This window comes from Thalassophryne amazonica, chromosome 7 (assembly GCF_902500255.1).
Source record: "Thalassophryne amazonica chromosome 7, fThaAma1.1, whole genome shotgun sequence".
Taxonomy (NCBI): Eukaryota; Metazoa; Chordata; class Actinopteri; order Batrachoidiformes; family Batrachoididae; genus Thalassophryne; species Thalassophryne amazonica.
Window position 1 is genome coordinate 86,846,667 of NC_047109.1, and position 20,641 is coordinate 86,867,307.

The 20,641-nt window shown below is 41.7% G+C and overlaps 1 protein-coding gene across 1 annotated transcript in view; it reads left to right on the top strand.

Moving 5' to 3' along the window:
- mindy3 (MINDY lysine 48 deubiquitinase 3) overlaps positions 1-20,641 on the top strand; it is a 65,009-nt gene that overhangs the window by 29,348 nt on the left and 15,020 nt on the right. The window contains 2 exon segments of the mRNA XM_034174929.1: positions 10,236-10,308; positions 13,857-13,929. Coding sequence (XP_034030820.1) covers positions 10,236-10,308; positions 13,857-13,929 — 146 coding nt within the window.

The following is a 20,641-nucleotide window of genomic DNA, read 5'->3' on the forward strand; positions in this document are numbered from 1 at the left end:
TTTTTGGGGGGGGAGGGACATTTTTTTAATTACATATTTCAGTTTTTCCCAGTGTATTGCACTACGTTTGTGACCCAAAGACTTTGGTAAATCCATTTCTAACACCAAAACTGTTCATCCACATGAATAAAGGTGTACTTCTGCTAAATATTTGAAAATTTTCAGAAGTGCACTTGGTTTCAGTGCGGAAGGTTCCCGGGCCAAACCCCACCCCTGCCACATTTCTACAAGTAATGTGGAATTGCATCAGGAAGGACATCCGGTGTAAAATCTATGCCAATTTAACATGCAGATCCACCTTGAATCTGCTGTGGCGACCCTGAGTTGAAAACAAGGGAGCAGCTGAAGGGGCTTACAAAAAATGCATTTCAGATTTTCAGCTTTAGAGCCAAATTCTATCTTTACACAGTCTCTCATTCAAGCTGAGATTATTCTGAAAATTTTCATGTGCAACACACGGGCATATGCTACAATGTAAGTACCTTATGGAAATACTGAAGCTACGGTAAAATCGAGAAATAGCCTAAGGGCTCTAAGGGTTAACCCTTTGGCCATAATGCACTTTGCAGCTTTCCCTCTGGTCCCACCTACTTCACCACAGAAAGTTCAGGGCTTTTTATTTCTGACTTCTTTCTAAAGGTGATCTATGGATTGTTCGACCAGATTTGCAGTAAACCATAAGATTTCCCAGACTTTGTGATACAGAAATACTTGCTGCCTGGACATGTAGCTTTCAGTGACAAAAGCAGAAAACCTGATCCTGCTCTGATGTGTCAACGGCCTCTTTCTGTCCTGCCAGTGGGGACGGGTGTGTATCCCCGGAGTCTCTGTCAGTGTGTGACTGTGGCTTTTAGGCCATCAGCTTAATAGCGTTAGTGTTTTTATCTAATCTGCTTACACAAAGGCTGTTCTACCATCTTTGATACTTGCCCACAACCATCCTCCTCCCTCCACTTTGTATTCTGTTGTTGTATTAATGAATGTGTGCATATGAGAAAGGCTGAGTGTCTACAAGGACATGTAATGGGATCTGTTTTTGGTACAAGAGTTTCTGAGACTCACTCCAGAGGAGGTAGAGACAGGAAGAAAACTATGGCAGATAGAAGGATAGATGATGGATGAAACAAATCATGTTGTATTTTTAGAAAGGGATTCCTTTTTGGCCTCCCTGCTCTTGTCTTTGAAGCAACATCCACTTTTTATCATTGGGTTTCCCGGAGTAAATAATTCCCATCTGATCCAAACAGGTTATTGGTCCCTGATGAGATGGGAATAGGAAGAGGGGAAAAGAAAAGGAGGATGCACTTTAAAGAGCGCAGCAGTGGTCACTCAGGAAAGAGGTGGGGGTGGTCCTCCTTTGGCATTTCTCATCCCCCCTTTACGCGCCTGTCACTGAGTGATGAGGTTCACAGGCTGCGTCTTTGCTTCTCAGGAGAGTGTGTGTGCGTGTGTGCATGCGTTTGTACAGTAGTCAAGCTGGACGGTCAGTGATTTACTAGGAGAGAAGCAGCTGCTATTGTGCTCTATGTCCTTAAGACTCCTGCTTTCTGTCCGTAGTGCACCCAGAGCATGTTCTTTAGGATTGGTTAGAAGCACTTACTTAAATCTTGTTAGAACACAATCGTTACCTTCAGTCCGTATATTTCAAAAGCTTATTCATTGTACAGGAAAAGAGTGGAAACTGGACAGTGTATGAAGAAAGTGACAAGATGGCTGTATGACACGTTATTATTGATTAATCTGCCACTTTTTGATTCTTTTATTGTTGAGTTCAAAGTGCCCCCCCCCACCACTCCCCACCCCCCTTTTTTTATACTACTGCTACTAGCTGCTGTTGAACAGATGTAAAATGTAAGATGTCATTTGCCTAAACTAATGCTGCGTTCACACCGGAGAAAGATTGGATTCAAGCTGTTTACTTGAATGACCATTACCTGTTTTTCTTTTCGTATCAAATTTGTCCCATCTTCTACTTTAATGTTGTTTCATGTCTGCATAGTGTTGTGACTATGAGTCTTGACAGTATTACTAGCATCACTGTGGTCTTGTTTTTTCATTGCTCCAACATGAAACGGATGCATGAAACGGAGGACAAATTTCGTTGTATGTATGTACAATGACAATAAAGGCTCTTCTAATAATAGAATAAATAATAATAATAATAGTGTGTGTATATGATAACAGCAACCTAAATAATTTATAAATACATTAAGACAGTAAATTAACATTAAAAATTACATAATTAACAGGAAATAAAAGGGTTGTCTTCTTCCTCTAAAAACTGTTGAGGTCTAAGGTTCTAAAAACATTCTGGAGTCACACACCATTCCAACTCATTATAGAAACTTTGCACAATTTGTTACCACCCTTGAAAAACGTCAGCTACCTATTTTCTTTGGGACTCTCAGACCACGTCATGGTCCACTTGATCCCCACGTACAGACAGGGACTAAAACTCTCTAAATCTGTTGTGAGGACATCTAAAGTGTGGAGGCAATGAAGCTGTAGAGGAGCTACGCGCGTGCTTGGGCGCTACGGATTGGGATATGTCTGAGACTTCATCAGACAGTCTAGATGACTACGGACACTGTGACGTCATATATTAATTTCTGTTGAAGAACAGCATCATCCCACAGCGCACAGGGTGAGATATAACAATGACAAGCCCTGGTTCACACCTAAACTCTGGCAGCTCCTTCAGCAGAAAGAGGTTGCTTTTCAGAGAAGGAGACAGAGACAGCTATAGAGGTGCAAAGTACAGATTTAGCAAGGAGGTGGCAAGGCTAAATCCATGTACAGTTCACGTCTGCAGCAAAGGTTCTCTGCCAACGACTCGGCCTCTGTGTGGAGGGGTTTGAAAGATGATTACCAACTACAAGCCCAAAGCACCTCGTTCTATTGATGACCTACGCTGGCCAACGTCCTGAACGTCTTCTATTCACGTTTTGAAGACATGGTCTCACACCTCCCCACCTCCCACACAACTGGATATTCAACCTCTGGACATCCCCCCTTTCGCCGCTGCCCTCCCCGCACTGCCCTCTCGTCCAAGAGGAGACATGAGAAGACATTTCAAAAGGCTGAATTCCACGTAAGGCCCCGGCCCAGACTGTGTCTGTCCTGCCACCCTGAGACACTGCGCTGATGAGCTGGCCCCAGTCTTCACGGGGATCTTCAACACCTCCCTGGAGTCATGCCATGGTTCCAGGTCTGTTTCAAGTCCTTCATCATAGTTCCAGTCCCCAAGAAACCACACGTCACAGGACTTAATGACTACAGGCCTGTGCTCTCACGTCTGTAGTCATGAAGACCTTCGAACGCCTGGTTTTATCCCACCTGAAGTCCATCACCGACCCCCTCCTGGACCCCTGCAGTTTGCTACAGAGCCAACAGGTCTGTAGATGACGCCATAAACATGGCCCTGCACTCCATCCTGCAGCACCTGGACTCCCCAGGAACCTACGCTAGGATCCTGTTTGTGGACTTCAGCCCTGCATTCAACACCATCCTTCCGGCTTTGCTCCAGGACAAGCTTTCTCTGCTCCACGTGCCCGACTCCACCTGCAGGTGGATCACAGACTCCTGACGGACCGGAGTCAGCGTGTGAGGCTGGGAAAGAATGTCTCGAACACTCGGGCTCTCAGCACAGCATCTCCACAGGGCTGTGTCCTTTCCCCTCTGCTCTTCTCCCTGTACACTAACTGCTGCACCTCCAGCCACGACTCCGTAAAGCTCATCAAGTTTGCGGACGACACCACCCTCATCGGACTCATTTCGGATGGGGATGAGTCTGCCTACAGGAGGGAGGTGGACTGGCTGGTGACCTGGTACAGCAGCAACAACTTGGAGCTCAACGCCCAGAAAACAGTGGAGATGATCGTGGACTTCAGGAAAGCCACAGCCTCCCCGCCCTCCCTCACCCTCACCAACAGCCCCATCACCACTGTGGACTGTCACCGCTTCCTCGGCACCACCATCACCCAGGACCTCAAGTGGGAGCCAACCATCAGCTCCCTCATCAAGAAGGCCCAGCAGAGGATGTACTTCCTGCGGCAGCTGAAGAAGGCAAAGCTGCCTGTCCAGCTGATGGTTGCAGTTCTACACGGCCATCATCGAGTCCATCCTCTGCTCCTCCATCACGATGTGGTAGGCTGGGGCCACAGCCAGGGACAGACATAGACTGCAGCGCATTGTGGCCTCTGCTGAGAAGGTGATCGGCTGTAGCCTTCCATCTCTCCACGACCTGCACTCTCCAGGACTCTGGGCCGAGCAGGTCAGATCACAGCTGACCCTTCTCACCCTGCACACGGTCTATTCGAACCACTCCCCTCGGGCAGGAGGCTACGTCCATCCGGACCAGAACCTCCGCCATAAGAACAGTTTCTTCCCCCTCTGCGTCAGACTCATGAACACCTCATAACTCAGTCACCTTAACCTTAACTCTGTCACTTTATCATTTTATCAAGAGTCACTTTAGACAAATGTACTTTGGTTTTTAATTGCACTCCTCCCACTGCACTGTTTTTCTGTTGCACACAACCTTTCATTATTTCATATTTTATCTTATATTTTATCTTATTTTAGCACATATTTTATATTTTATCTTAGCATTTTATATTGCTTTCTGCTTAATGTTGCAACCATTATATCAAAGCAAATTCCTAGTCTGTGAATCCTGTTCATTGGCGATGACAATAAACTTCTTCTGATTCTGATTCTAAACACTACCTAATCTAGAGCTTGTGGATCTCCACGGACAACGCGCTAGTTCAATAATACTTAGATAAAAAAAGAAGAAGATAAGAAAGGGGATACTTTTCTGTTTCTGATATCCATACACTTCCTGGTTTCTATGATCAGAGGGTGTGGACTACACACAAACACAAAATAACAAAGAGGTGTACTTAACACTCATTAATAATCTGTGGACAGGCCAGACCAAGGCCCATTGAAATAGATTGAAAGGCACAGAGTGTATCAGTAAGTTTGTGGCTTCTTTTTTTTGTTTGTTTTGTTATTGAAACCCATCATTGTACCATATAACTATTCTTTCTTTTCTGCACTCAGTCCTTTCTCATCTAACGACAGCTCCATAATCACTACTTTATGCTGTCTGTCACACCTCAGCACATGTACATACAGCACATCCTGCACGTATTGTAGCAACCTGGCGGATCGGCTTTCTGTTTTCAATGCATTAAATCCCATGGGATATAGGCTACTTACGGTGAATATTCTAACACGCATGCATACAAAGCATACATGCTCTCTACATAACAAGCTCTCATAGTCCCTCGTCTTCCTTCAAGACCGTCACTGCTGGCTAGGAACAAGGCAGGAGACACTGACTGAGACCTCTGCTTTGTTGTCTGATAACCGATCCCTTCAGGCACATTCTGTGACCACTCAGAGCCTCTCAGCACAAACAAAAGCTCTTTTGGGTGGACCGGGGGAAGAAAAAGTAACTCTAGTAAAGTATACCTAATCGTCTTTTCTGAAGTAGTTACAAGCATGAGGAGATAAAGAGGGAAAAGGGCAACAAAGAAGGGAATAGTCAACAGCAAAAAGGGAGGAAATACTTCAAAACCTTAGTATCTACTTAGCACAGGAAAAGGTAGGTACAGAGGAGTGAAACTGGACAAGGGAAAGACAAGAGGGAAAGGAAGCTGGGTGAGGACATCAGTCTACTGAGGCGAGTGTGACAGAAGTGCAGACGGAAAAGTTGCAGGTTTAGGCAGTGGTCAGTAGAGCTGTTTTACATATCAGGTATGAGTCAGATGTGAATGGTTAACATTAAATATTAAGTTATACTGTAGTCTGCAAAACAGCCAGATGATGTCTGCAGTTTGTAGCTTGTATTTCTGAAATATGCTTTTTGTAGATAAAAAATGAATGAACAGGTACTTCTTCATGTTATCAAAGTGTGTTTTTGCCCCAGAGCTGTCTGGTTGAATTGAAACAGTGCAGGCTCCCCGTCGATGTGTTTCATTTGGACAGATGTGAAAGCAGTAACCATACATTACTCATTTCATGAAGAAAGCAACTGTGCTGAATTTTTTTAAAGTGGTTTTTGCTTTGGTTCCAAATAAACTTGTGGGATTGTTGTTTGCATAAAAGCAAATTGGATCAACCACAGCATATGGATGCATAAATTACCATTAACCCTGTGTGCTCAATCAGCACTCACATTGAAATGTGAAGAATTCTACTCAATAACTAATGGTAACATATATGAGTTTTAACACCAGTAGAGACATATCCTTACAGATTAGAAAGTAAAAAAGCAGGTATAACAAGTGTATTTTAAGTGTATGCTAGTGTCCTAATTTATCACTTTTCAACAAAACTGATGCAGAAATAGGGACTGTGCTTTATTTAACACCAACTGAAATACACAACATAACAGAAAAATAAAACCAGGTATTAAAGAATGGATAAAACGTGTGGCTGGGGATCATACCAATGGCAATATCTTACATCAAATGCAAAGCAGCACAAAGCCCCAGAGCAAAAAAACAAAACATACTCGTATATTTATATGCAGTGTTCATGTAAAAGGCCCCCTTCTCCTTCACCTTTGAATTTTTGTGTTCCTCTGCTTTTGGACCAGCCATGTGATGGAAAACGTCAACATTCATCACCATGCCCACTCGCTCAACATGAATCCTCAAACAGTGACCTGTGCTGTTCACACATGGGCTCAATCGGACATTACATGGATTTTGTCAAGGAGAGCTGGCTGGTTAAAGTCTGATTAATTTCATGTCCACTGATTTGTACATTTGCGTTCTCACAAACAGTTCCTACAGTGCCACATGTGAAAGAGGGCTTTAGAGATGGGCATCAGCTTCATTCACGTTTGATCTTTTATTACGGATAAGTACACATACTTTGCATTGTGCTCACCAAAATATGTTCCATATTTCCCATTGCCAACTTTAAGATTGTGTAATTTTCATGTTCATGTATTATATTTTTGCACAGCACAAATATTTTGCTGCTGTTCTTTTCTTACTTTGTGTCTTTGTAGCGTAGTCGTCTGGTTGCCCTCTTAGGCTGGTCAAGAGTTTGTGAATAAGTCAAACTGTAGGGAATGGAATGTGCTCCTTGGATTTCCTAAGACGCACTTCCAAAACGTTGGTGCGTTTGTGTGTTTTGTATCACTGCATGAGTATGCATGTTTACACACATTGGGAGAATACATGCTTGTACGTCAGTATAAGCAAATAAAAGCTGGCAGGAAACAGACCTAATTATTACAGATTCGCTCTCACACATACATAAACATATGAAGGCATACACGGACACACCACCTTCCCTATGAGTGTTGTTTCAGTCCATGACATGTTTTCTAACTCAGCAGCATCTTCCTCAGGGCCCCTAATAAAAACAGATCAAAGAGCACCACGCAGACCTGTCATCACACACAATCATGCGATGTCTGCTGCCGTTAAATGTGTCTGCTTTATCTTTTTGATATGTTCATTAGCACTATATAATATGCAAAGTCCAGCCTAATGACATGTCTTGCTATCTTGTCTCTGCTGCTGCCTTCTTACTGATGTTTGTCATGTTTTGATGTGTTGACACTGTAACACTGTATATGTATGTATGAAAGATGGGATTCACACAAGATGTTGCTTCTTATCTGGGGGGGGAGAGCAGAAGGCCTCGTCACAAGGAGGCATGTATAGCGCTACACATATAGCATAAAGATATAAACAGCTTGAGTCAATGAGATGTTTACCACGTTAAGCAGTAATGTGTGTCAGCGTTGTAGCGGTAAAGCATTGCGGCACACCTCAGTGCCTCTTGCAGTATTGGAGTCCATTGCTACCGGTGCTTGTGTCCAGAATTTGTAGCATCAAACGGATTCGATGTATGACTGCCTCTGGACGGGACGTCAGTCTGACACAGGTTACTTCCCCAACCAGGGCTGGTACCCATTTACAGCTGGACGTACTGAGATAACGTGTGTCTTGTCCAAGGGACATAGAACAACTATCAGTTCACCGTTAGTATTAGTACAACACTAATGCGTGAACATCTGTGGGAATGAGACCTAACCAAGCATTGACCGATTAGACTCGGCTGTATATGGCAGCAGATAACATTACTTTTCTTGTCACTTTTGACATTTCTATAGTTACGTTATAAGTCAAATATATAGTTATCAACACAGTTCATTCTCCAAGACAAACACATTATGTTTACTCTTCTGATGGTAGTTTTACTGAGTGTATATATAAAAGCTTCAGCACTCGTTCCTCTTGGGATGGCAAAAATGGCCCTTCTTCACCTCTATAAGTGAAACTGAGACGTATAGCTAATGACAAATCTGCCATCAGATTTATGGAGCCTGAAATATTAACAAATCAGGCCTCTGCTAAACTCTGTTTGACAGAACAGTGTTTGAGTGGATGTATGCTCGTCTGTGCCTGTTATTGTTTCAGAAGAGCCAGCAGCTGGGACTCATCTCTTCCTGATGTGTCTCCGTGCACCCCAGTCTTCTTCTCTTTGTCCCTCTCTGTCTCTCATCCCCTCTCTCCCACCAGTAAGCCCTGAATACAGTAATAAGATGACCTTGAAGTCCCAGTTGCCTATTTGGATCTGCAGCTCGAGGTTTAATAAAGCGTAGCTAAGGCAGAAGAGCAGGGTTCATTTGCTGTCTATAAATGCTTTGGTTTCTCCACTGTCATAAATACACTCACTGATGAAAAGACTGTAAGGACTGTCTGACTTTCTTCTACACTCAATGCACATATGTGTAAGACTCCTAAAACTGAAGGACCATCTTTCCACGAAGTATCTCATTTCATCTTGTCTGTACTTGGAAATGTATCCCTTCTGCCTCCTTTGTTATTTTTCTTTTTCGGCACTTCTCTAAATGATTATTCATTCGAGATATTCGTAACGCACTATGACGGTCACCCTTACACTCTTTATTATTGTTGTTGGAACTGATGCTTATTCAGCTGTTCAACTTATTTTAAGCTTTGGACAAGAGAACTATCTAAATAAAAAAAAGGAAGGAATATTAAAAGTATATAAGGAGAGGGATAGAATGGAATATGTTCGTCCAGCTTAAGACCTGAAATAGAGTGGTTGGGGATTTGAGTGTTTTCACAGTCTATCGTTATGGCGCTGACCTGGCCTGAAACTGGGGAAAGTTCTCTTCACATAAATCAGCTTTCAAAGACACCTGAGTCATAAAGAACCTGTGAATGTTTTGACCTCACATAAAATAAGAAAAAAACGAACACAAAAGAACACAAGCAAATTTGGCCAAAAATAAAATGAAAATAAATAAAGAAATAAATAACAAAAATCTTTTTCTGTGTTAAGATAAACTATACTTTCTTTTGTACCTCTCTTTTTTTTTTCCAGTACTTTACTTTTCATGTTCTTTGAGTTCTACGGTGATTGAGAGTTAATAGTGGGTCACTCTTAACCAGCTGGGTGTTGGAAATATTGAGGTTGAACCAGCATGACAAGATTTATTGAATTAGTTTCAAAGAACCGAGTGGACTTTTGAAGACCCCTCGTGTCGCGATACATGACTTTGTAGTCCATTCCCAAGCTGTATCTTCTGTTATAGCTGTGTATAGATGCTTTCTCTTATTTCTGCTCTCAATAGTAACATTGGTTCTTCATAAGGTTCACCAACAAACAAACACTGCAGAGCTTGTCATAAATCACACTGTGTACTTAAGACTGGATTTCCTGATTGTGTGTTTAGAGTGAAAACAAGCCGTCTAACTGTATCAGCAGATCAGTTAATAACCCAGTGGATTCCGGTGATCATGTTGGCCCCTTTAGATTATGCACAGCCGCATACATACATGTGCTGGCTCACACAGCACTGCGGGGGGTGGTATGTTGGCTGCATGTTTGTACTGTCCTGTGTTCTGGATATTTGAATGTATAAACCCACTTACAGTCTGTAAGTTGTGAGTAGATTATCGTGTGGTCAGTTCAGCCTGCTCATGTTTCAGAGCTAATTAACCCACATTTTTCAATAACGTGATTTCATTCTTTGTCCTCTCCCTCTTTCTATCTCTCTCTCTCTCTCTACTCAGTCTGTAGTTCTTCCGTTTCCTCACTCACTATAGTCGCATTAGTTTGAATGGTTGTTGTGTCAAAACTTTTCATCTCATATGATAATTTTTTTTACTTATTTGATATGTTTCATTGTTGTGTTAATGTCTCTGTATTTCATGACTGTCTCTCCAAAGGAGATGTCCCTGGTAGGTCCTGAGTCTCCATCCGAACAGGCCAGGAGGGTCTTCCAGTCATTTGATCCTGAAGGTAATGTTTGTGTGTAATATTTCCTACAGTCACACAGCTGTGATTGGTCTTATGATTCACACCTTTCCGGCATGTAGATCATTTGTCTGTGGTTTTCCACTGATGCACCAGCTACATAGCAACAGATGTAATTTTCATTTATTCAAACATTGACTCTGACCCAACTCCACACCCAAACTGAGGAAAAAAATCTCATGCTCCTGTTGTCTTTGTCTTTGCTTTTTCAGCTAAACAGATAAATTTCTAAGCTCTGCTCTCCTCTTTCCTCTTTTAAGCTCACGCAGACTGAGGGTCTGTTTATCTCCTCTCGTCTTCATTGTTGTTGTTTCGGTTGGTGATATCAACTCATCTTACAGCTGAGTCAACCATCCTTCCTTCACATCCTTGTTTTCTTAATCCTCATGTCTTGTCACTTCCAAGTGGGTGGGGGAAGGCAAAAATATTGACAGAATGACAATTAGAAAATAGTGAGAGGACTGGTTTTCTTGCGTACTATAGGAGGAGCAAGCAGAAGCTGGTTTAGGAACTAGGGCCCTCTTCCATTATTTTGTACAAGAACCAGGAACCTTTTTTTGTTCCTGAATTTCCTTTCCACCTCTGCTTTAGGATAGGTTCTCTTGTGAATAATGTCTCCAAGAATGAGCAAAGACTGATTATGCAGGGGCTTCATAGAAATGGAAAACTCCCCATTAAACTGTATGTTGAAATGGAAGTGAAAGTACTTATGAAGGCAAGTGGTTGACTCAAAATGAAAAAGGTCTTTCAACCGTTATACAGCTGGACAGTTCATCTTTTTTTCCTGCATTAACTATTAACTACTACAGCAGCCGTAGCCTTGGTGGCCAATCAGTCCTAGGCTTTTGAAATTAATTAAAGAAAACTGACAGACAAGATCATATGTTGAATCTGAACATAAGTGTGGATCAGTCATCTGTCCAGCATGTACTATCCATCCGGCAAGTGGCAGGTGATGGAGATATTGTCAGTGTTGATGTCACGAGAGTGTTTTGGGCACAGATGCCACTGTGCCACTGGGATGGTGTTTTGTTTTATGATAGTATAAGAAGAAGTAAGTCCTAAACTGGCCCTGAGACCCATTGTCTCAGGGCCAGCTTAGGACACAGTTAGACCAGTGAGTCCCTTTAGATCAGTGGGTCTCAGGGCCAGTTTTCTGAGGCCATTGCATATCCCCTGATATTGTCGCATGAAGCATGTGAGAGTCGGCAGCTCCCCCGGGACTGGACGACAGTCCATCAAGGGTTACTTGTGATAAACTGACCAATGCTGTAAATGCATATCACCTTTGGACTGGGATAATGTAAATGAAGGACACAGACAAGTAGCCTGGAGTAAACACTTAGATTTGACCCCTGGTCTACATATTATTAGTAACTCAACTCTATCGCACAGAGCCACCTACTCTTAGTATACAGTGAGGAAAATAAGTATTTGAACACCAAATCCCTGCTGTAGTGTGTGCAAACCTGGTGAAAACTACAGGAAACGTTTGACCTCTGTAATTGCAAGCAAAGGCTACTGTACCAAATATTAACATTGATTTTCACAGGTGTTGAAATACTTATTTGCAGCAGTAACACACAAATAAATTATTTTAAAAATCATACATTGTGATTTCTGGATTTTTTTTTTTTTTTTTTTAGATTATGTCTGTCACAGTGGACATGCACCTAAGATGAACATTTCAGACCCCTCCATGAGTTCTAAGTGGGAGAACTTGCAAAATCGCAGGGTGTTCAAATACTTATTTTCCTCACTGTAGTTGAGGGGCTACGGTAATATAAGGTGAGAAAAACTGATGTTGTAAAAATGTATACTGTAGAATTGTACAATATGGAATTCCAGTAGGGAATTGTAAACAACTTTACAAACTTAAAAGTTTTGATGCTTAGAATTTACTTTATTTTTATGATACATGAAGAGTGATTTAAATATGACTGGAATTTTTTGGTGGAGTCACAGTTTTTATTGGCTGCATTCTGTGCAAAATAATTTCTAACTTAATATCCAACTGTGTGAAATGATCTTATGAAGTTTCCAGATTATATTGTTAGTGTGTTTATGAGCAAAATTAATGACAGTGCAAAATGGAGCATTTCAACTTGTGTGCTCATGAGATCTGTAAGGTTTCAACATTGCACGTGCAAAGTTCTTTGTGTGGCTTTTGTTGTGATTCAGCACTGGATAAATAAATTGAATTGAACTTAATAGCTGACTATATATCCTCTGCTGAAGAGAGAGTGAGTCTCAGTAAAGATAAAGAGATGCAGGGACCTGCACCCAAGACATGGCAAATTTTAAGCAAACACAACACATTAAAACATACACAGGGCAAGAGTTCAGTTATCACTATATTCAATCATTCATTCATTTTCTATACCTACTTACTTCAATTAAGGGTCACTGGTACCTGGAGCCTGTCCCAGCAGTCATAGGGCACAAAGCAGTGTACAGCCTGGACAGGACGCCAGTCTATCGCAGGGCCCGTCACTCTATGTTATTGTGAAAATAAGCGTGCTGTTCTCTGGCAAGATAAACATGTTTATTATGCCGTTTACAGGAACATGCCAAACTGCCAATGAAAGCTGTCTTGTATTCTCTGGCTACTTTAGTAAGAAATATGCAAACACAATTGCCATCTTCACTCTTCCTTTGTTCTTCATCACTTTGTTGTCACACAGAAGGCTGCTTTGCATGTTGTGACATCCACTCGGGCTCTGATCTGCCAAAAAATTCTGTGCACCATATGGTCTTTGCTCTCACACTTGTGCAGCGACTCTTATACACACATGCAAGAAAGAGAACAATCATAGATGCATATACATATAAACACATGCAGGGGGGTTTACTGTACATATGTGCATGACACATGTTAACACAGTGTTTTGTAAGCTCGCAGCAAAGTTAAGTGCTGTTTAAAATGGTGACGAATCTGTCTGCGTCACATGTAGCGTGAACAGAAGACCGTGATTTGTGGAATAAAGGCACCAGACAGATTCACGCACTCTGCTGGGACTCACTGTATGTGCACACCGAGCCACTGACTGTCTGAGCATTTCCATCAGTTTTTGGTATTTCTCACGGACAGTGTGTAATGTGTGCGTAATGTCTGTTTACTGTCAAAGTAGCAGTTTTCACGGTGAGAAAACAGATCTGACACTGCAAAGTGCGACTGAGCTCTCTGAGCATGGACAGCCAGAGTGCATGTAACAATACACTTGGTGTTTTCTATGCCTGAACAACAGGCTCACATTCCTCTTTTGGCAAAAACATGTGTTAATCATTAAAGCTTCTCTTCTCAGGTACAGCCATACCTGATGGAAAAGGCAAAAAAAAATGTAGGTCCGAATGAACAAGGTGTGTTTGCAATTTTAGAATTTTGCCAGTTGGCTTCATCACCATTGCCAAAAGAAGTTAACAGAACATGTATGGAGGTGAAGACTTCCACTGGTTTTCAGCATTCTCACTGAAGGTTGTTCTTTGTTATTTCTGTGTCAGCTGGTGCATTACTCTCTCTTTTTTCTTTCTAGATAATGGCTTCATTCCAGAGTCTCTTCTGGAGGATGTGATGAAGGCCCTTGACCTTGTCTCGGAACCAGAGTAGTAAGTGATTACGCTTTCAAGGCTTTGTGTGTGACTATTTCAGCTGTTGTGTGTGAGTGGCACCTGTAGATGTTCTTTAAGTCATGGCCAGGCCAGGTCAGCAGCCCCCATGCTCATGTTTCACTGCCAGGCTGCTATAAAGTAAGACCAGAGAGAGCCCGCTATAAAAGCACAGGAAGAGTGAATGAAGGAAAGAAAGAAACGTCAGAAACAGAGGCTTGGAGGGAGATCGTTAACAGCAGGAAGAAAGACTGAGAAAGGGAGGAAACGCTTTAAAGTGCCACTTCAAACAGAAGCATGTTCTCATCTGAAGCATACTGAGACTTAACGCTACAGCTGTTGGCCTTCACCAGTACCTGGAAGACTGATCTGGGCTGGAGCTCCAGATGCTTGATACCTCACATCATAATATAACAGGAGCAGCAAGCCCACTGCAGATACACCAGTCTCATTCCTTACCACAGACTGAGTGAGTTATTGTACCTTGTGGAAAAGAAGCAGCATCCTCAATAATGAAATTCATGAAATGAGACGAAATGAAATTTAATTTAATCTGCCAAAAAAACGTCACTAATTCATATACCTCATGTACATCTTAACTTCAATCTGTTGTTTGTGTTTCACACATTTTTTTCTCTTATTGCACATTATATTTTACTTGCACATTTCATTTGCAGATTTTATTACTGTGAATTATTCAGTGGTTAGTGTGCCCGCCTCTTGACTCGAGTGTCCAAGAACATGCGGCCTCAGATGATATGATCACAAAATCGATCATCGACTTTTGGCCTAGGGTGCTCTTGTGTACACTTGTGAGCGTCCTTATGTTCAAACATGGTGTTTGTTATGGACAGCTCATGACTTGCACAGAAGTCCAACAACAAATGACTGCTTGGGTTTAGATCAGGTAGGCCGTTCCTCCCAATCACACCTCTCCAGGTGTCTCTGGCATTACCCATGTGTTTGTTGAACAATGGAGTCCCACACTGGAGCCCCATACAGAACTCCAAGAAGGCCTAATACTCCGAACTGCTGTTTGGTGCATCACCCGAAGGCACAGGGAGGCGACCTTCTCATCTGCTGGGGTAAACTCCAACACAGCAGCGCTCAGCCAGGGACTCATGAGTATGTCCACACCTGCCCGGCGCCTCACACTCCATGCAACTCCATAGAAGAATAAGGTCCAATCCCAATCAAGGAGAGTAGTTCCAGAGCTGAGGCTGTGCGTAGAGGAGCAGCCCACCAGATTTAACCTGTAGCGCTCCACCTCCCGCAATGCTCCGGCTCCTTCACCAACAGCAAGGTGACGTTCCACACCCCCAGAGCTAGTCTCTGCCACCTGGGTTTGGTCTGTCGAGGCCCTCGACTTTTACTGCCACCCATGGGACAGCACACACGATCCCAGTGGTTCCCCCTGTGGGTAGTGAGCCCACATTGTGGAGATGGAAAATCCATGTTGCCTTTTCAGGCTGTGCCTGACTGGGCTCTGTGGCATGGCACTTGCTGATGGGAGCTCCATCCAGGCTTGCCGTCCATGCCTGGCTCCAGAAGGGGGCCCACGGGATTCCTCCGGCCTGGGTCACATTTCCTCTTCCTTGTTTTTTCATGTTTTTTGTGATCCATTCTTCATCTGGCCCCTAGCCTGAGACCAGTTTGCCATGGGAGACCCTACCAGGAGCATGAGGGTTCTAGACAACACAGCTCTCAGATTCATAGGGGCACACAAACCTCTCCACCATGATAAGGTGATGGTTCCCGGAGAAGTATCTTGACATTGTGGAACATTATTGACCGAGAATCTTCATCGATCACTTTCGCACCATTAATGATCAACTCAGGCTCATGGTAGCAGTGGGTGGCACGCTTGCCTCACAACATCTATATACTAAGAGATAACTGTGGATGGGTGTGGGTATGGCCCTCTCCTATCAAAACGGCACCTCAGAATTGAGCCAAACTTTAGTACTAGTAGCAGCAGTAGTAGTAATAGTAATAGTTAATAGGAGAGACACATTTCTGCTGCAAAATTGAGCCAAACCCCTCCCACACACATATACCTTGACATACGGGGAGTGACATAGGCTATTGAGCACTTTAGTAGTAGTAGTAATAGTAGTAGTAGTAGTAGTAATCGTCGTTAAGAGCAGAGACACTTTTGTGCTGCATCATCGGCAAGTGTGCTAAAAGGATGGTGTCATATTTTTCTATTACTTTTCTATTCTCTTCTTTTTCCTTTGAACTTTTTACCTCTTCATTTTTGCAAGTAACAGCAGGATAATAGTAATACCAGCTGTCTCTTTTTGAGGCAGCTTTAGTGTGTCCAGGATAGTTCGAAGGTGATAGCTTTGTTGGTGAAGATGAAGTTGCCATTTCAGCCTCTGAATCCGACCAGCTTTGGGGCGAGTAATCAGCAAGTGTGAGATATTGTGGGAAAGTTAGTCCACAGTTAACAACTTCTTTTGAATTCAGCCAGCGCAATATTTCAGTTCTGAACTTCTTACTGCTCCTGCACATGATGGGTTTTTGTTTGTGTTATTTTCCTTATGTGTGAATTTTGTAAGCACTTTAACCAAAACGTTCCGATGTTCACATATGTATGACAAATACCGCAGTTACACAATGAAGGTCAAATGCCATTTAATGTAGAATACCTATAAATTGCCATTTCGTCACTGTATAGCGCCATCTGTAACAGGTTTACAAACAAACTCTTTAAAAATGTCAAATGTACAATGTATAAAGATGTCATTCACTACTACTGTGTTAGTAATTGGTGTTTGTAGCCAGTGGTGATGTAGCTTCATTTGACAGAAATACAACCCCAATTCCAATGAAGTTGGGATGTTGTGTTAAATGTAAATAAAAATAGAATACAATGATTTGCAAATCCTCTTCAACCTATATTCAATTTAATACACCACAGAGACAAGATATTTAATGTTCAAGCTGATAAACTTCGTTTTTGTGCAAATATTTGCTCATTTTGAAATGGATGCCTGCAACATGTCTCAAAAAAGCTGGGACAGTGGTATGTTTACCACTGTGTTACATCACCTTTCCTTCTAACAACACTCAATAAGTGTTTGGGAACTGAGGACACTATTTTTTGAAGCTTTGTAGGTAGAATTATTTCCCATTCTTGCTTGATGTATAACTTCAGTTGTTCAACAGTCTGGGGTCTCCGTTGTCGTATTTTGTGCTTCATAATGCACTACACATTTTCAATGGGCAACAGGTCTGAACTGCAGGCCGGCCAGTCTAGTACCCGCACTCTTTTACTATGAAGCCATGCTGTTGTAACACGTGCAGAATGTGTCTTGGCATTGTCTTGCTGAAATAAGCAGGGACGTCCCTGAAAAAGACGTTGCTTGGATGGCAGCATGTGTTTCTCCAAAACCTGGATGTACCTTTCAGCATTGATGGTGCCATCACAGATGTGTAAGTTGCCCATGCCATGAGCAACTTACACCCCCATACCATCACAGATGCTGGCTTTTGAACTTTGCGCTGGTAATAATCTGGATGGTCATTTTCCTCTTTTGTCCGGAGGATACTATGTCCACAATTTTCAAAAACAATTCTAAATGTGGACTCATCAGTCCACAGCACACTTTTCCACTTTGCATCTGTCCATTTAAAATGAGCTCGGGCCCAGAGAAGTTGGCAGCATTTCTGGATGTTGTTGATGTATGGCTTTCGCTTTGCATGGTAGAGTTTTAACTTGCACTTGTAGATGTAGTGATGAACTGTGTTAACTGACAATGGTTTTCTGAAATGTTCCTGAGCCTACGCAATAAGATTCTTTACACAATGATGTCCGTTTTTAATGTAATGCCACCTGAGGGATCAAAGGTCACAGGCATTCATTGTTGGTTTTCGGCCTTGCCGCTTACATGTAGAAAAGTTCTCCAGATTCTCTGAATCTTCTGATTATATTATGGACTGTAGATGATGGAATCCCTAAAAGAAAAAGAAAAACATTGTTCTTGAACTGTTGGACTTTTTTTTTTTTCACGCAGTTGTTCACAAAGTGGTGATCCTATACCCAATCATGACATACACAGTTAGTGTCCTCAGTTCCCAAACAATTATTGAGTGTTGTTAGAAGGAAAGCTGATGTAACACAGTGGTAAACATACCACTGTCCCAACTTTTTTAAACATGTTCCAAGCATCCATTTCAAAATGAGCAAATATTTGCACAAAAACAATAAAGTTTATCAGTTTGAACATTAAATATCTTGTCTTTGTGGTGTATTCAGTTGAATATAGGTTGCATTGCAATCATTGCATTCTGTTTTTATTTACATTTACACAACATCCCAACTTAATTGGAATTGGGGTTCTAATACCAAAAGAATGTTTCGCAAAATGTCAACTGTGTTAAGAGTTGAACTACCAGCTTAAAGAATGGAGTTTGATTCTAGGGACCTCATTCATCAACCTTTTGTATGCACAGATTTGTGTTTAAAGCATGGTTACGCACATTTCTGTGCAAAATATGGAATTTATCAACTTGACCTTGAATATAGAAGTGTGTGCAATTATTCACACAGCTATGGCCATACATACGCACAGCATCTAGTGGTAGAACAGGGAAACAGCAACTACAAATTGTTACTGCTCACAAGAGAGTGCAACCTCATCCACATACAATTAATAAGTGCACAATTGATAATTATGTTCAGTTACGAACTGATGTGTAGCCTCATTGGTATTAAAACCTACAAAAGACACCTGTGTTAACTAAACAACAACTTTTAATAATAACCTTTATTTAACCAGATAAAAAGCCCATTGAGATCGAAACCTCTTTTACAAGGTTGACCTGGCCAAGAAAGGCAGCTGCACACAACATAATAGACAGGTTATCATCATCAGGAGAAAGTTAAAAACAAATCAAATGCAAGCAGTATACAGATAAAACAATCGGCTTGGTCATTGTAACAGTATATAAGATAAAACAAATTAAGATTTAGAAACATGGGCAATGTGCAAAAGAATTCTGTTCACGGTCTCTTAAGATAGAGCGGAAGGCGTTCAAAGAAATCAATCCAAACAGTTTCAGTTCGGATTGGAGGACATTACAATCTGAGGGGCAGAAAAACTAAAAGCTTTCTTTCCTGTCTCAGTGCGAACATGAGGTACATGAAAGCACAACATGTCATCCAAGCACAAAGCATAATGGCTTTCAGATCTCTGAAGTAAATAGGGTAAATAAGTCAGAACCAGCCCAGAAAGAGTCTTGTAAACCAGAGTCATCCAATGTGTATATTGCCTTACATTCAAAGAAGGCATGCCAGCATTAGCATACAACTCAGAGTGGTGGGTGAGACAGCTACAACCAGTGATGAATCTCAAGGCACAGTGATACAGTGGAGTCAAGGACTGTAGACAACTGGTTGAAGCACACATATACATGACATCACTGTAGTCCAGTACAGGCAAGAAGGTAGCAGTTATCGAGAGCTTCCGAGCTCTTAAGGAAAAACATGACTTGTTTCTGTAAAGGAAGCCTAGTTTCACCCTTAATTTAGAGAGATCAAGTGTTTAAGATGAACTTTAAAAGAAAGCTCTGTGCCAGTAGTTAGTCCCAAATATTTGTAACTGCTGACTAGCTTGAGAGTTTTACCTTGAGCAGTTTTAATTGATGGCATATCCTCCAAGGAAACAGGTGACTTTGAAAAAAAAACATTGTTTTGGATTTTTCAGCATTCAGAACCAGTTTGTATTTCTCCAGACAGCACTACACTACGTCAAAAGCGAACTGCAAAAATTCAAATGGCCGTGTCACTGTGTTTGAGCAACAATAGATTACAGTTCCATCTGCATAAAGATGATAGAAGCCATTTGATAGGTTTGCACACAGATCAGTAGTATAAATTGTGAACAAGATGGGTTCTAAAACTAAACCTTGAGGAACACCTTTTGTGGCCTCAGGGTGGAATTTACACCAGTCATCTGAACGCACTGCATCCTATTTGCAAAATTATTGGAGACAAAGTGATTGTAAAGAGTTTCTAACAAGAGGCTGTGATCCATAGTATCAGATGCCTTCGAAAGATCAAGAAACAGTGCAACACAGAACGTTTTAGAATCCAGTGCCCCAAATACATCATTTAAAACTTTTAGAATATTAGTAACAGTGCTATGTTGCTTCCTAGAACCAGACTGAAGATGGTTTCAAATATTGTTTATTTCTACGAAGTCCTTCAGTTGATCACAGACCAACTTTTCAAACACTTTTGCCAAAATGCATAATTTAATTTTGACCATGAACAAGCATGTCAGTCTCTGCTTGTTACTACAAGACATTAAGAAAATCACTTCCCTCACACACATTTATTTTAAAATTACACACACACATTGTTTTTGCTGGTCAGATTTCATGAGGAGAGATGTCTTCTGAATAAAACAGCAGTGTGGCAATGTAACAGCAAGATAACTCTACTTATTCTGCTAATTGTAATGTTTTATGGTAGGTGCTGTGGTAAGCATGTTAATGCTTCAAAAAGCTTCTTAAAATTATGTCCATAAGTGATTTTGTTGTTTAAGTGACAAAATAGCACCATACGTGAATGTTCTTTACCAATTGTTGGCTTCAAAATTACCGGTAGTTGAGTTGTTGGCATCTAGTGTTGTATTCATTTATTTTTATGTTTTTCACTCACTGCTGTGATCACACACAAGCACCTCAATCTCCGTTTAAAAAA